Source organism: Myripristis murdjan, chromosome 22 (genome assembly GCF_902150065.1).
Source record: "Myripristis murdjan chromosome 22, fMyrMur1.1, whole genome shotgun sequence".
In the NCBI taxonomy this organism is placed as follows: Eukaryota; Metazoa; Chordata; class Actinopteri; order Holocentriformes; family Holocentridae; genus Myripristis; species Myripristis murdjan.
The window spans coordinates 26,786,758-26,804,434 of NC_044001.1; the positions used below are offsets into that span (position 1 = coordinate 26,786,758).

General features: G+C 40.8%; 2 protein-coding genes across 4 annotated transcripts in view; both read left to right on the forward strand.

The window, feature by feature from the left end:
* Positions 1-4,039, forward strand: part of sntg2 (syntrophin, gamma 2) — an 88,762-nt gene extending 84,723 nt beyond the window's left edge. For both annotated transcript variants that reach the window (XM_030045218.1, XM_030045219.1), the window contains exons 16-17: positions 507-617; positions 924-4,039. In XM_030045218.1, coding sequence (XP_029901078.1) covers positions 507-617; positions 924-1,052 — 240 coding nt within the window. In that variant the 3' untranslated portion in view covers positions 1,053-4,039. The remainder of the gene's footprint in view (positions 1-506; positions 618-923) is intronic.
* A 7,994-nt stretch (positions 4,040-12,033) lies between these two features.
* tpo (thyroid peroxidase) overlaps positions 12,034-17,677 on the forward strand; it is a 29,227-nt gene continuing 23,583 nt past the window's right edge. For both annotated transcript variants that reach the window (XM_030044544.1, XM_030044545.1), the window contains exons 1-3: positions 12,034-12,200; positions 17,253-17,340; positions 17,462-17,622. In XM_030044544.1, the coding sequence (XP_029900404.1) occupies positions 12,116-12,200; positions 17,253-17,340; positions 17,462-17,622 (334 nt within the window). In that variant the 5' untranslated portion in view covers positions 12,034-12,115. The remainder of the gene's footprint in view (positions 12,201-17,252; positions 17,341-17,461; positions 17,623-17,677) is intronic.

Below are 17,677 nucleotides of genomic sequence, written 5' to 3' on the forward strand. Positions count from 1 at the left end.
ACTATTTTGTGCTTATTCATAGCTTCCTTAAAGTTCCATTGTATTTGACCATGTAGTTTGAACATCTCACAAATCCATGAAAATCACCCAAAAGCATTGAAATACTATAGCAGTACTTGAAATCTTACTGCTGGTAAAGCGAATTTCAGATACAGTGACTATTAATTCATCTGAGTAGTATTTATGGGATTTAGAGGAGATTCTGTACATTTTCAGACATTTGGCAGCCTTGTGCAATGACAGATAAGCACAAAGTGTCTCTCAACAATGGATAAACTGTAGGACGCTCACATCGCTGCACGAATGATACAGTACTCGTATTTCAAAAACACTGGTGATGTTCATTTAGGATGAATGCTGCCTTTCCTCAAAATATCACCGAGTAATATACATTTAAAATGGCATTTCTTGATCCAACAGTGCTCGCTGTTGCAGGAGGCGATCATTTAAATTCTGTGCTCATCACTGAAATCCCTGTGCTTTGTTTTCCCCTCCACCCCTCGCAGAGCATACTGTGGAGATATAAGTTCTCTCAGCTGAAAGGCTCCTCCGACGATGGGAAAACCAGGGTAAAGCTGCTTTTCAAGAATGCTGAAAACAAGCAAATAGAAATGAAGGTAAAAAAGTGTGGGTTTTTTTTCCAAAATTAAAGAAATAACTTGACCTGCTGAATTTTAGCTTGAGTTATTTTTGTTTTTTTTTGTTTTGTTTTTTTTCCTTGGTTTCCATGAGTAATTCTCACTTTGCTAACCAGACATTTTGGGGAAAATTTGGGACAAATGTGGAACTTTTTACACCAATATGTCTAGTAAATAAAAAGGACCACCTGGAATTCAGTTTTGAATGATATATCAAGTTATTCATAGTACAAACAACTGTGTAAAAGTTAACCCATCTATATGTCCCCGACTTTTGTTTTGCAGGAATTGGAGTTTGCTAATCTGACAGCTGTTCTCCACTGTATACATTCTTTTATTGCTGCCAAAGTGGCCTCCATGGACCCTGTCTTTATGAGCAGTCAAAGCTTCCCTGGAAGTTACATGAACAGTTAAGAAGACACTTCCTCATTGTCGTGTGCACCTGAGGCAAATCAGCAGTATTTTATGCACAAAACCAGCTGATGTGTATATCTTGTTCTTGCTATTTTTGTATGAAATGTTGAATAAGAAAAATTTGTTAAACAGACTTTGGAAGTAGATGCTATTTGTATTTGTATAGACTGACTGAAAATTGTAGATGGATGAAGGAAGGCGTTAGTTCATTTCAAGTAGAAAAGTATTTTTTTCCATAGAGTATCTTTAAATCTTAAGATGGACATTGACCTGATAGGATGTAAATTATGGCCCTTTTTGACCATAAGAACTCAGCAAGGCTTTCCGTGCTGTGAAGACTTTTTCATGGGGCTCTGGAATCATTTCCACTGTTTATGATACACTTACAAGTGAGTTCCTGCAACCTGATTTTGGCCCTGCTCAGAAGGTGATATTAAAACCTGAATTCCAGGAACCAGGGTGATAAATGCTTATGTCTAAAAAGCATCCGATGCTCATATATTATGTTAAAAAGCATGGTGTTAAAATGGGTTAAATCGCCTCACAACTGTTTTGATTTGATTCAACTTTTGAGTCGGCTTTTAATTGAGGTTTTACAATGTTTGGCGGGAGCTCAACTCAGTTGTTAGAAATCAAAAAGTGCTTTTAAAAATATTCAGTGTTTGGGAGAGCTGGGCATCCAGTGCACAGCCAAACAGCGAAGTAAGACAACAAAAAGATAAAGATTTTTTTGTGAGGCACCTCCTACCCTTCACGCAGTGGAAAAGGAGACAAAAGGCAGTCCCTGAATTTCACAGGTTCTGGTAAGTCCCAACTTATGGAAACTTCCAGGTTATTCTTGGCAGTCGAAAAGGGCCACTATATCAGTTGTCAAGTCACGTTTTGTAAGGTGTCACCATTTCTATGAGCAAAAGAGGGTGTAACTGCCATTAACTTGACAAGAATACAAGAATTGCCACATAGAGCAGCTGCCTGTGTCTTTGATCATTAAAGTACTGGATGAAGAGTATCGATGTTGCGCCCACTTCTAATATGCAAGTACAAGATCTAATGTTGTCCGGAGTCTTAATTTCACTTAATTTTGCTGCAGACCTTTTACAGTGATCCTCTTACCCTCAAATTCACTAGTTCAACAGGAATGACACAGTCAACCTTTCTCTGCTCCCAGGTCCTCAGTTTCCCTGCAGCCTCAAGGCAAGTTACAGTATTTGTACACTAATGTAATTTTATGTGCCTCATATAGACAAATGGAGACCACCTGTCATTTGTGCTGTGGTATCCAATATACATTCCATTTCAAGCATGCACACAAGAGTGTTGTGCAAAAAAAAAAATTGATTAAAAAAAAAATAAAAAATTGCAATTTTACCTATTGAAAAATCCATTTCAGCATGGAAAGTGGAGAAAATGCATCTGGTTGAAAGCTGCCATTTAATGTAATTTTTCATGTAAGGCTTGCCTTAATAACGATAATCACCATAATGAGATGATTGACAACAAGTTTGTCTCTCCAAATTTACTGAAAAGGCACTGAAAAGCATCTTCTTAAAGTTGATATCCAGGTATTTCCTTCATGATGTATCTGGAGATGAGCCTCGGTTTCAAATTTCAGTATCATCGCCCTGCGTGTTAACTACATGACACATTTAAAGCTGTGGCTGGAGCTAATACATTAGACACACAGGATTAGTTTGGCCCAAACCAGCCCAGCAAGGGTATTAGTCACCTCTGTCTATTCTAATATCTGGCATACAACTGAGAAGACACTTGCTCTAGGGCATTTCATTTCAGATTCAAGTAGTATAATCATTGGCTTGGTGACACAGGGTGACATTTCACAGCTACTCATTTGCCTGGTATGTACGTCACCTAGCAGTTATGGTGCCATGTATGCCAGTTGCTTACCGACAAGCTTCTCTATCCAAACAACAACCTGTTCTCACCCCTGGGTCATCAGAAACTCATGCATGTCACGCCCCTTCTGCATCTGACATGATGCCAAAAGCACCCTTTGAAGCTAAAGGCACATTTTGGCATCAAGATGAAACGCGGGGGTGAATGTGAGGAACTCTGTTGACGTGACGTAATATAAAGAGCACAAACGTCCTCATTGGGAGGAGCTCGGGGTGGATGGCAGGCGTGCATGATTCTCATTTCCTGCAAGATAATTTAGCACCTGTCATGTTCAGTGAGACCATGTTGGTGCCTAAACCTAACTTTTTCCTAACCTTAACCGAGTAGTTTGGGTGCTTAAACATAACCACGTGACACTGACGTGTTGAAAGCGAGAATGCCTGATGTGTCTCACACAGACGCCGTAGTTATCAGACGCGTTACAAAAGCATTAGTATTTCATGACCTGGGATGTGAATGGGTTACAAAGAACCTTGGTGCTGGCCAATTAGGGAACTGCACTCTTGTAGTCCTTTAGTCTTTAATACATATTTGTCTTTGGCCTAACTACCACCTAATGTTGTAAGGCTGTTCCTCTAAGTCCTCTCTAATGACCTGCACAGCCACTCTACATCACTTAGACCTCCACCACCTGCATTTCTGTAAGCCACTAGTCTTTCAAAATTGGAAAAAAATCCCTCTCTTCTTTGTTGTTGCACTTTGCCCTTTTTCAGTTATTGTTAGCTGTTCTAAATAGGAGCATCAGCTAAATGTTGTAACTGTAAATGTGTTATTAGCTATGTTAAATTTCAAGATGGTGCCAAGCTACCGGCTGCCTGTCGCAGCAGCTCTCGTTTATTGTATTATCCTCGGTCTGTCCTTTCAGTGTGTTTTTCTGTGTTTCCCTCAATACACTGTATTTGTTCTATTCCTATCTATATCATATTACACTGCAATGACCCAGTTTCCCCACAAGGATCATTAAAGCTTCATCTAATCTAATCGAATTAAATCTAATGTAGACATGTTGATGTTGAAAACTGTCCACATTGTTTAAAGCTGGAAAAATCAATAAAGCGGTTCTTATCTTTTGACTTGGACCTTCTTGGTAAAAGAAATATTTGACAGCACAGTGTTTTACTTTTGTGTCAAAGATGTATTAGAATGAGGACAGCCTGTTTTTGCTCAGCATGGTTATTGTAATTTGGAAACAATTAAACCTTCCTCCCAAGCTCTTTGATGTCTCTTTTATTCAAACTTTATTTAACCAGGAAGTCCTTTGAGGATGAAATCTTTTTTCCGAGGGACACCCAGCCAAGACAGCACACCAGTTACAGTTTAAATCAAATAAAACACAACAGACAGGTAATGCAAACATCAAACACATACAAGGAAGAGACTAAATCTAGCTGAAAAAGGGCAGTTGCTTTTCTCAGTTACATGGACTTTGAATGTGGCGTTAAAGTTTATTAAATTGTAGTATACTCTGCAGATTACTCCATGTCCCCAGAGCAAAGCACGAGAAACCATTCTTCCCCAACTCAGTGCAAGCCCTTGGAACCCGGTAAGGAAGCCACCTGGTGGAGGGAAGCTGAAGACTGCTGGAGGTGTGCATCAGAAGATTACACATATATGTTAGGAGTTTTCCCAGCATGGACTTGTACACAAAAATTTACATTTGAAATTGTCTGCGTAGATTTGCTGATCGTCAGTTTACCAAATCATAAAGAGTAAAACATGAGCACTGGAGTTTGTTATAGACCATAGAGCACTGTGGTACACAGAATCTAAAAGATGGAGTGTAGAAGATGCAGCATTATGTAATCACTATAGTCCAAAACATTTAAAAAAGTAGCCTGCACAAGTTTTTCCTGGCTAACCTGTTAACACAAGTCTTATTTCAAAAATACCACCTTATCCTTTGTTGCAGCTTCTTCACAAGATTTTCATCATCCAATTTAAAAGAAAGCTTGTCATCCAACCAAATACCTAAATACTTATATGATGACACTTTCGCAATTGAGTCCCCATTTAGAGTGTTACCTGCGGATTAGGAATGAGGCCTAGAAAAAGTTATGAATTTGGTGTTCTTAGCATTAAGAACTGACTTTAGCCCATGTAGTGAGACATGAAGTTTTTAAAATGCTATGTGACACTCATTAATGGTTTGGCTCAGTGACGACACCGTGGCAACTGAATATGCCACGGTGTCATCCGCATAGAGGTGCAATTTAACAGTTTGTGAGTCCTTCCCGATGTTATTTATAAATACAGAAAATAAAATAGGAGCTGAAATCAAATCTTAGGGGACACCCTTTGGAAAATCCCTAAAAAGTATGATTTAAACCCATCTGTAAAAACACATTGTGTACACTCTGTAAGATAATTCCTGGATCATTTTATAGCTGTGTTTCCTATTCCAGTGTCACTTAATCTATTTGGCTATAGTTCATGGTCTAGATAAGTTTATTTATACAGCACATGTAAGAGAAACTGGAGTTAACCAAAGTGCTGTACAAGCTAAAGTGAGCATATACAAAGCAAATAAAATGGGTCCTAAAATGGAAGGTAATCCATAAGTGACTGGGACAGTAAAGGAGGAGAGGCCGTCCTAACCAAGGATGTCCTGTTAGTTAAGTATCAAAGGGCAGTACCCTTGGATGCCAACACGGTCCTGGAAATGGTTTACAAGAATACGATTAACCGCTTCAAAATTCACGCTGAGATGTAGAGGAAATAAAATGGCACGTTGACCGACATCTAAAGACAGCAGAAAGTCATTCAGACTTTTAGAGGAGCTGATTCTGTGCTGGGATGACTGACTGGAAATTATCCATGATGTTGTTATTGTCTAAACAACACAGTCTAAAAGTCATTAAGGGTGGCTGAGCAGGCAGACACCAGAGAGGGATTTTAGGTAGGCGGTGGGGTATTAGACTACACACAATAAATATTTGTTGAGAAAATAAAATAAAAAAAAAAGTCCTCCCAAATAGCTGTGGATGGCACAGGACAGGTAGCAGCAACTGGTTGTGTGGAACACAACTTTGGGGACTGTGGGAATTTCTGAGGATGATGGTGGCAAAATATTTTGCAGCTTTGACAGATTGCTGATAGTTTGCCAGACAGGCTTTCATTAACTCGTGTAGCCCGGGGCTCTTACAAATTCAATTCGGCCAGATTAAGCTCACTAAAACTGCAAGATGTTGATGGGCCAGACATTTTCAGCAGCCTTTTTAAAACAATACAAAAAAAGGCACATACATGCACAAATACGGGGTATCATTTCTGTGTGGACTCGACTCGATAATCGACTGCTATAGGCATAACATAAGCTTTTTTTTAAGTTCTTCTAACAGCATTTCAAAAACATCTGTATCTAGAATTTCAATCCTGCAAATAGCTGAAGTGTCAGACAGGCATACATCTTTAATAGTCTAGCGGATGTCACAGTACTTTTAATTTTTGTCGTTATTTATCACACCATCCACGACACTCTCCTGCATTCTGCCATGGTTTCAGAGCCTGAATGGCCTTTACTTCTTTGCCAAGAGTCACGATACATGATGGCAGGCTGCTGTAGCTCCCTCTGGTCTGTTAATCACTGCAGCAGGGTCACAGGCTCGGATCGTCAGATGCAATCAAACTGTGCACTGCACTTGAGGAGCGTCCCCCTTTTGTGATCTCTTGGGAAAGTTTGTCCAGAAACTCTGGTGTTTCTCAGCGTGGTGAATATTATATTCTTTAACCGCTGCAACAGACTCAAATTGCAATTAAAACACGCTGCTTTGGCGTTTGGAGATGGTGGTAAAATATAGAAGTATTTGCCAGTCCAGGTAGGGTTAAACTGACAGCTTTCATTGTCAGTTTTGTGTTTTCAGGGTTGAGTGTTATGGTCTGGTGTTTTTTCCTTGTGTTTCCCTGTGCTCCCCCTCCCTTGTGTTCTCTTGTCTGTGGTTGTGTGTGTGTGTGTGTGTGTGTGTGTGTGTGTGTGGCATGGGCGTGTCTTGGTCTCTCTGTGTCTCTCTCTCGGCTCCTCGCTTCACCAACACACCTGATCCTGCTTGCCATCAGTGCACCTGCCCTTCATCCACTCATCATGGCAGCAGTATAAGAACCAGGCCCTCACTCCCACACTGCAAAAACGCAAAATCTTACCAAGGTTATTTGTCTTATTTAATTTTCACTTGAAACAAGTGAAAATTTGCTTGTTTCATTGGCAAAATTTGCCAGTGGAAAAAGTGAAAATTCACTTGAAATAAGTGAAAATTAGCTAGAAACAAGAAACACATTTTGCCAATGAAACAAGCAAATTTTCACTTGTTTCAAGCAAATTTTCACTTGAAACAAGAGACAATTGTCTAAAAACAAGTTACTTCTGAGGTGAGCATGTCTTATTTTAAGTGTAATGAGATATTTTGACTAGGAATAACACATTTTTGACTTGAAATAAGACAAATAATCTTGGTAAGATTTTGAGTTTTTGCAGTGCAGTCTTCTACTACAGTGGTAGATACAAGCCCAGCCAGCAGTATTTTCATACTGTTTGTGTTTTCTGAGTATGTATGTTTATGTATGATTTCTCCTCATGCTCCGGGGTCATCTATCCGCCCCGTCTGCCTGCCTTCACTCTCTCCAGTGTTTCCCCAGCCCACACCACACAGCCTGTGTCAGACTGCTTCCCCAGCTTCTAACCAGCCGTCCAACTCTCACTCCCTCACCTGCAGCCTTCAACTGCCTAACCTCTACAATAAACTCCTTAAAACGTCTTTGCTTTTCCCTGTGTCTGCATGTGGGTCCACCAGTGGCAAAAGACATATTTTCACTCAAGCTCTTGCATATTTGTGACTGTCAATAGTCGGATGTTTTGAAAAGCTACTAGGCGTGGTAGGAATCGCATTACGTGAGAAAGATTTACAGATTGTAGACCACGCTTGCAGTGCTGTAACTATTTAGGCTACACAATAACATCTCTATTAATGAATATTTTCATAAAAGAGTATGATATTTTTGGGGGGCATTTCTGCTTTATTGGAAGGTCACAGTAAAGAGAGACAAGGAAGCCAGGGGGGAGAGAAGGGATGACATACAGCAAATGGCCTGAGGTTGGATTTGAACCTGGGATGCTGTGATCAGGACTCAACACATGGTACACACTCTTACCCCATGAGCCACTGGGGGGCCCCCAGAATAATAAAATTTCTATTAAAATCGCCTTTGTAACTCAACCCAGACAGCAGTACACTCCAAAACCGATCCGCCCTCATGTCGCCAGATCCGTGTAGCAGTCACACTGTTACAGGCCTCTGCACCAGCTTTGCCCCAGATCTTACATATGGCAGATCCAAACCATATATCATATTGCGGATCTGGGCCAAATCCAAATCCAAACCACATATCGTAAGCATGGATCGCAGATCTGGGCCAGATACAAACCACGTCATGGCTTTATCCACTGTGCTGGGCCAGGCCCGGTCAAAATCTGTTACAGATCCGTTATCCAAAGCTATGCCGGCACTGGGCTGTTGTGCAGAAAGACACAGGCGCAGATACGTTTAGCGGATCTGCACCAAATCGTGGCCGGCTCTGATCCGACACAGATACATTTTGCCTCTGGGACAGATGTGGCCCGCGGGCTGCCAGTTGGACAGGTCAGATGTAGCCGTCTGTGGCTATTTTCCATTTATGTTCTGCCTGTCTACGTAGCTGCCTAAGAGCAAGGGGAGCATATTCAGCCATGGCTAAGTCTATCAAGTCAAATGCTTTCGACAGATCAACAAATAAAGCAGCACAGTGTAGCTTTCATCATCAACAGTGCAGTGCCCTGCTCTAAAACCTGACTGTGTATCTGTGAGAATGTTGTGATCTGCCAGAAGTGGCTTTTACTTGAGCCTCCAAAAATTTAGCAAAATAGAGAGCTTGGAAACTGGGTGGTAATTGTTATCTGATGGATGCCCACCCTTTAATAAGGGAAGCACATAGGCTGCCTTCCATAGTTTTTGGGATCGAATTTGTCTGCAGACCGCAATTAAAGATGTATGCAATGGGCTTAGCAATAATTTCAGCTGCAACCTTTAATAGGAAGGGCTCTAGGTTGTCTGGTCCCAGAGAGTTTTGCAGATCAATAGCTTTAAGAGCAATACAGATATCCTCTTTTGAAATGGGTTGAAAAACAAAAGAGGCTTCTGGTGAAGCAGCTTGAGGTGTCGCAGTGCTGGAGCCACAGCAATGAGAATCTGTTTTAGACTCACTGAAAATACAGCCAGCTGATACTAAAGCTTTATTGTTCTTAGTTTGTAAAAAATACTATTTAAAACACACTTTTTAAATAGTAGTGCGTGGTAGTTTAAAAACTCAGCTTTTAAATAGTAATCTGATTTTGATTTTATGATCATGCTTATGTGTTTCTAAATGCAGAGCAATCAGAGGTTGAATTTGTGGCTCGAGCTTTGACCCATGAAATATTTCTCTGATTATAACATCTAACTCCCCACTGAACCATGGATTATACCTCCCAGTAACCCTATTTTTTTTCTTATTACAAATTACTACAGAGGCATCGTGGAAATATGAGGCCTTTTCATTGTCACGTATCAGACAAAAATGATCCAGCTTACAATTGTACAGATCATGAAGAAAAGCCTGCATATCAGAACATTTCAAGCATCATATCAGCAGCTGATATGCACTCATGGCATTTTAGTAAGAATAACATATGAGTTGCTGTATGCTGTTTGAGCACAATGCTAGGTAAAATAAATCATTCTCTGATTTTAGCTGTTTTACAGTCACAAAATATTTGATCAGTTTATACAGTGCTCTGTAAGAATCTATGGCACGAGGCAACTACCATCAAACAGCTTCTAAGATGAGTGTAACAAGTCCTGCTGGTGAATGAAAATCTTTCTCAGTGAGAGGAGCAGCCGCTGATAGGGCTTATAACTACATAGTGTCCACTTTCCACCTCTAGACCTGGCTCTGTAGGAAGCCTTACATCAGGACATATTTTGGTTTCTGAATGCATTCAGTTGCCTTTCGCAAATATTTAAACGCAAGAAATCTGACCTTAGGATGTATTATTTTTATAATTATGAAAGTTAATTATGAAAGTTTAATTGTCATTTTTTAAATATGTTTTGCTAATGTTCCAGTCCCCCCAACCCCCTCTCTCCTCCCCAGTTTTCTGGTAATTTTCTTGTCATTTTTTTTTCTAACTTTTTACAAATGCCCTGGATAATTTTGGCCAATTTGCTCATTAACCTCTTTCTCATGTTTCTGAAAGAGCACAAGTAAATTTGTTCAGGTTTCAAAACTGTTTACATGTCATAGTTGTACGCGAATTCATCATGATGAGATTAAACCAGAAAGAATAAAATGTTGGATGTCGTGAATTAAATTAGAGTGAAATTAAAGCATTCCTCATTTTTCCAGGGACCCCATGGAAAGCGCTTACGGCCTCCTGTGGATCCATGAACCCCACTTTGAAAACCACTGTTGCTGATTTATCTTTGAAGAGCTGCAGCCACTTTGTCTAGGGCTTGACCTGCACCTTTATAACACTGCGTACTCTCTGTGTGCTCGACAGCCTTGACACAGAGAGAAAGGGTAAACAAAGATAAATCCAAAGTTGGCACTAAAACAAAATAAAATGCCTCAGTGGAGCATTCCACTGTCCAAGTCTATTTGTATTTCTGACAAAGCCATTAGGATTTGGATGCCTCAAGTTCCACACAGCAGGAGCAAAGACACTGAACTAAATCCACCTTCACAGTTGAAAATTTCTCACCATACACGGTTTGGTGGCTAAGAGCCTTTTTTGACTTTGACGTCAGTGTGTTCTCTGAGAAACAGTTATTTTTGATTCTCTGTGCTCATTATTTTAGTTTTCAAAGAGACTTTTTGTGAGAAAAGTGTGGCAAACATTTGGAGTATGAATTGTGCATTGGGAACCCGCTATACAGTGTCTGAGAGGGGCACATAAATACTAGACATCTTGAAAACAGTAACCTGTCAACTTACACTGACTGCTGAGAGAGTGAATCAAGGTTTCTCCACATAATTAGCCTGGTTTAAGTTCCATTAGCTGGTCATATATTTTAAGTATTTGTGATTGGACTGCACTGGCAGCACATTCAGCACCGTGTAAGTCAGATTTTTTTTTTTTTTTTTTTTTTTTTTTACAAAACTGAGACACTCATTTGCTGAGAAGTTTGAGCTCAGGCAGTTTTGCGTTGAATGGGAAGCAGGCAGCGTGACACGCAGAGAGCGCAGAGAGCCACAAATGAGACCATCTCCAGGCCTCTGCTGAAGTCACTGCCTCATGCTCAGCATCATGAAGTTGCATCACCACCTTGTCAAGCATGGAGCTCAAGTGCACTGCTCGAGCCGTCAATGGGCCTCGACTCTCACACTTGACTCCTCTCAGCGCACCGGAGCCTGAATTCTAAGAGAAGTGTTTGTGATGAGAAGATGTTTCCAGAGCGACAGCAGGACCGCTGCGGTGGCCACGCTGTGTGGAAGCAATCCTGCAGCCTGTGTCAGAAAGTTTGGAAAACACTGGTTACTGTAGGACTGAGTTAAGCTCATTAAGAAAACTATAGCTAGTGACGCTGGAGGCACAGTGAGGGAACAATACCATGAATTCAAACAAATAACTTGGATGTAGGCCCACTCACTGCAGAGGGACACTGACCGTCCTAGATAGATAGATAGATAGATAGATAGATAGATTACATTCATGTGATGTGCAAAGAGGCAAGACCAACCCCCCCACCACCTCCCCCCACCCCTCAGCACCGCTGTGTTATGCACATCAGTATTGTCCAATTACCACATATCTCGTAGTTGTCGTATCTTTTCTGAAGGACTCTTACAAATCTGTTATTCCAGGGTCTGCCAACCCACCAAGTATCAACAAGATACGAGGGGAAAATGGGATAAAGTTCATTTCAAGTCAGTCAGCTGAGTGTAATAGACATCCTTAGGAGGCCTGATCCAGTCAGCTGTGGGCTGGTTTACCTCATGCCGCCGATGGGAGAGCGTCTTTCACTGAATATATATAAGTAGCGGATGGGCAGACATTGTGCGCACAGCATTTAAAACAAGTTGTTATAGCTGGCAGAACCTCTCCAACTCATTTATTTTAAAATACTCTTGACTATGAACAGAGCATGGCTGATTATTTCCACTTAAGTGTCGTTGCATTCTGCATCATTATCACAAGTGTTGCAACAGATGAGGCCGCGCATTTCAACTGTGAGTAAATGCTTTTTTAAATCCTTTTGCTGTTGCTCAAATGTGTTTGAGATACAAAGAGCTTTTGTAAAGCATTTTCTTCTTCTTCTTCTTCTTCTTCTTCTTCTTGGCAGTAGTAGTAGTGGTGGTAGTAATAATAGCAGTCTTTCAGTTTTTAATCATGGCCACTCAAAAAGTACAAAAATGTATGATTATGGTGACCTACCACAAATGAACTGACTTATATTAAATATATCTGGACGGCAGTTATATTCCTTATGGCTAGAGTGAAATTATCCCAGCTCAGAAAATGGTGAGAGTCTGGTAATGTTTTTTTTTTTTTTTTAGTACGTGTTGACTCTTTAATCAGTGCTTTACTTGAGTTTTTCCACTTATTTTTTTTTTTTCAGACTTACTCCACTGCATTTCAAAGTGAAATCCTACACATTTTTCATGCACCACAGTCACCTGACAGCTGTTGTTACCAGTTATTTTGTAGAGTATGCTTTTACATGCAAACTATTTGATAAGCTCATAACATTATTACAGCATTATTAGACTGTAAACTAGCCAACAGTACATGGAGTAGTTCAATATTAAAATACTTCTTCCAGATGCATCAGTCATTTAGAAACCATTCTTTGTTGTACTTCTGATATTCAAGAGCATTCTGCTGCCAGTAATTTTGTGCTTTTTCTTAGTTTGAATGCAAAACTTACTTTTGTACATTTTCCCATTATAGTGTTGCTACTTTTATTTATGCAAAGGATTCCACTTTCCACCACATTACACACAAGCCAGGGCTGGGACCCCCTTTAGCCCTGAGTTGACAGTGGGTCCACACTTGCAACTTAGAATATGGGACCCTCCCACTCTTTGCCAAGGACTAACTAAACCCCATTCCAAATCAGGATCATCCCTTATGTATTTTATACAAGGGATATATATGTAGCTATATAAATATTTTATATCCCCCCAAAAATCAGGGTGAAATAGCGCCATGTGAAGCCAGGTTAGAAGCAAGGTTCAGACAAAAGCAACAGAATGTTTGTTGTCCAATCAAAATTGTGGTACAAGTGTTCTGAAGACATTAAGCCTGGGCTTTGATTTTCAAAGTGTGAATCCTCATATCAGGGGTTTACTGTTAGGCCTGGGTTAATAAGTCAGAGTGGGAATCGAGGCTAGCCTAAGCCCTGAGCCACAGCAAGCCTGGGGTTTATGATGGCTTAGGGCTGAGGTATACAAGTGTGAAAAGAGCTCCGGTGACTCAGACTGTCAACACAATCTCTGACTGCAGTATGAATAAGAGTCTTAAGGACAATGGTGCACAAGGGCTGAGACATTCCAGTGCCAGCAAAATACACAAGGTCTCGTCTAATGAGAGACATTTCACTTCAGCCTGATGAATGTAGGATGTCTCCTGAGGGAATGTGTGCCAAGTGGGTGATTATAACATAAGCCTTACAAAACTGGCTGAAGACCAGACCTCCGAGGTACAAATAATAAAACCGTTGTACTGTACATGCAAGAGAGGAAAAAAGAACCAAGTGAACCAAATGGGCTCTATAAAGTCTTTTGGTTAATACAAATGATGTTCATATGACAATGCAATTCAATTAACAGATGAATAAAAACAGCAGTGGAGGAATTCGATTGTCCCCTTTTTTAAACAGTAAAGTAAAGATGTGTAGCAGATGGCTTAGGGAAAAAAAGATTCACTGGAGACCGTCATGCACTTTCATCCAGCATTAGCAAATGAATGTGAAGGCTAAAACAAGGATCCTGAATCTTTTAATTAGAATATGACAAAACCGTTTTAATAAAAGCTGTTAAAGTATTCACTGTAAATCAGTGTTTACCACTTCATGACCACATTTTCACAGTAAAGAGTGGGCCGATGATGGGATTTTCAAGGCCAAATGGCAGTGATTTGAGCTGGGGCCGGTCCTGGGTAGTCCAGAGGAGTTGAGGGTTGTTGCGCTACAGAGTTGTGGCTGTAATCATAAAGACTCAGATCTTTTTCGGTTTGATCCCAGTCAGCCGGGTCACCATTCAATCAAACATGTTTGATTTTATCACACCTAATCTGTCCATAACTGTTTCAAGTGTGCACGTCAAAGTCTCACATCGTGACAGGAATATTCCACAGCCACTGAACACTGGGACTTAGCAGAGACAGGAAACAGGACGTTTGGAAACATCTGTGGTCACATGACCACAGTCTAGCTGCACACACTTCATATGCTCTTTCATATGAAGAGACCACATTGACTTGATGTGCATACCCAGCATGCCAGCTGTGAAGACCCACCCCTACTGCCCCTGACTGGCTAACCCTAACCCAAACTCAATCCAGCATCACTGACCTGACGGCTAAATATATCACTTAATAATTATAAATATATTTTTAATGTAATTTTTAAAATATTTTTGTAAATCTCACTTTTTTCCGATTACCTTCTTCTTCTTCTTTTTTTTTTACTTTTATTTTGTGAATGTTTCAGTAATTTTTTTTCTCAACTGCTTAATTGAATTTGACCTCGAGCCATTGTCACAGATTTGATGTGTGACTTGGTCCAAGTCAGCAAACCAAAAGGAAAACTTAAGGCTTCGCACAGCACGTGCTCGTAAAGCGATTCACCCAGATTTACAAGCAGGAAAGAATTCCTGTGGTCTTGATAGAAAAACTACAAATCAGAAGGCGTCCCCAGAGCCGTCTGGAGCAGCTCGAGCTGGGAACAGCGCATCAAGCAACCGCTCGGCCACTGAAAGCGGGCATGTATGCTCACCCTCTAATGTGGCCCGGGGTTCAGTCAGTAAACGTGCACTGCTCAGTCCTCTTGATGTCACTCATGACAATCATGCCAGTCATGTCGTCTGGATCTGGCTTTAGATGAACCTGTTTTTCAGGAGGGGCAAGCAGGTAGTGCATGAGATATACAGCCAACAGCCAAGAATGTGACAGGCTGAGGAGCCCATCATGCTTGAGAGACACACTCAACAGACTTGGATACGCTTGGCTTTAACTATTTATTTTGCAGCCTACAGGTGGTAAACCTGGGGTGACAGTTTTGGCTTGCTGCCCTTTTTCCACACTGCCGATTTGTTCCAATCCAAACAAGCTCGTATAAATACTCTCTGTCTGTCATTCTCTACTGTTCATCTATTATGAATTCGTTTTTGCATTAATCTTTCACCTGTGATAAAGTGCACACCTGTAAAAGATGGCTTGCTCTTAGAGTGACTTCTCAGTTTAAATAAAGCTTGGATGAATGAAAATATTAGTTTGCTGAGCGCTCTAATGAGCAGTGGTTATAAGCATTAGTTATTATGGCTCCTCAGTCAGCAGACACTTCAGCAGGGTGGATGGTTGCGATCAGTGAGACGTGACCCAGTGTCATCCATCTAAAATGCATCCTACCCTCTGCACCAGCCACTCATAGTCAGCAGAGGTTACTTCATGTCGACAAGTCAGGCAGAAAAATTACAAATTGCAGCAATTTTAAATTTTGCAGTGTGACAAACGATGATAAAATTCTTTTTTGACTGTGTATGTTGGGCTGCAAATGTTTTGGAGCGATGCAGTGCAGCCTCCAGTGGTCATGTTGAAGGTCCTGCTGACAAACAGCTCTAAATGTGCCTGAACATATTTAAACACACAACATGGCCTTCTCAGTAGAATTCAATTGACACCATTCATTTGAGTGCTGTTTTTAAAGGGAACAGAATGCTGAATACACGGCATCTCAGCTTGGGAGGCCAGAACATATTTGGTTGACATGCACTGCTCTGCTCCCAGGAGAGCTGTTACCCAACGCAAGAAACGGTTCAGTGATAATAAGTGAGAGACAAACAGAGGTTGAACTGCCAAGCCTGTCCCTGACATCCACAGGGGATGCAACCTCCTCCATGTATCATGGCACATTCTCACAGTCCTGTGTTGGATTTCAGGCATTCACACCACGGCCACATGTTTACATCAAATGGAAAATGTTCGATCTCTCCTTGAAAGAAATAGAAAAGTCAAATTGTTCAACACATCATTCACGAAAAGAATGGGCTCGAATTGAATGAGCTTTTGAATTCGATCTATTCATGCTCACTTTTCTCGCTAAAGCCACAGAACCAGCAAAGAACACGACATCCCTCTGCACCATGTGCCTTCGACCTGGTCTGAACAGCTGTGCGGCGCGAGTTCAAATCCTTGACACCTGAACTGCTCCGCACTGCTTGATCTTTATCGATTCGCCCCCTGCGGCACCTCTCCTCCTACTGTGGCCCAGTCAAGTTCATGGCTAAAATATCACAGACAGAAAGCCTCTGTGTGCCCAAATAAAAATGCCACTTTTGCTGCCACAAAGTAATGCCATGTACTATCAAAAAACAGCGGCTGTTAAATGTAGATTATGTTGGTTTTTGCTGACTACTACTCAGAACTATGAAAAAAATGTAGCGATTTGAGAATGTGTTAGAGAGAAAATTCTCACTTTTACAAGAATATGATGCCTACTTCACACGGCTGTGTAAAGCTGCAGCTTGTGGCAGTTGAAGAGCATCATCATCCATCATTATATCACCAGTTATTAGTGATACCTTTTTATGAATACCTGAAACAAATTAAATCATTGTTGAGACAACTTATCACCTTTATCTCAGCTTCATCGGGGATTTTGTTGACGTTAGTTTATGACCACATCCACCCAGCGCTATTTCTTCACTGAATAGGATAAACATGTTGGAGGCCTGTCATTGCAAGAAACTAAATGTTTTAGCTGCATTTGCACTGTTTTGCGTAATAAAGCAAATCTGGACACAGCGTAAAGGTCAGTAGAGGTTAACAGTCATCTCTGCAGTGGGTTTGTTTGTTTATGGTAATTATATAATAATGTCTCAAAATCAATGTGGTAATGATTTGTTTCTTTAAAATGCTGCACACACACGAGGTACACTCTGGTGTGCAAGTTTTTTATGATGTATTGGCCCTGTTTGATTTACATGCTGGATCACACCTTGTGCATATATACAGTAATGCAGTTTAACTGATTTTGTTGCTTGTTACTGTGTGTTTTTCAGCTACATTCATCAGCCCAGAATTGCTCATCTCTTCATATCAAGAAAGCCTCCAAATGGTAGATGAAGCCTTGTTCCATACCAGACAGCGGTAATGAAGCAGTCATGCTGTAATTACCATCTTGGCTTCATTTTGAATAAAAAATATCTTGTGAACGAGGAAAGATGGAACCAAAACTTCCCTCTTATCTACCAATTCTTGTGAATCATAGACGAAGCACATCCAGGTCCCCCATGCGTGTGTTTACATTCCTCCGGCAAGCCGAGCCTGAGACCCTGGAGATTTCCCGAGCTGCAGAAATCTTTGAAACAACTCTGCAAGTCTTAAAGAACAGAGTGAGGCTGAGATATAAAAGGGATCTTGCTGTATCAGGTACAAACAAATGTCACTCTTTCATTTCACGTAGATTAAATCCAGTGGCTCTCAC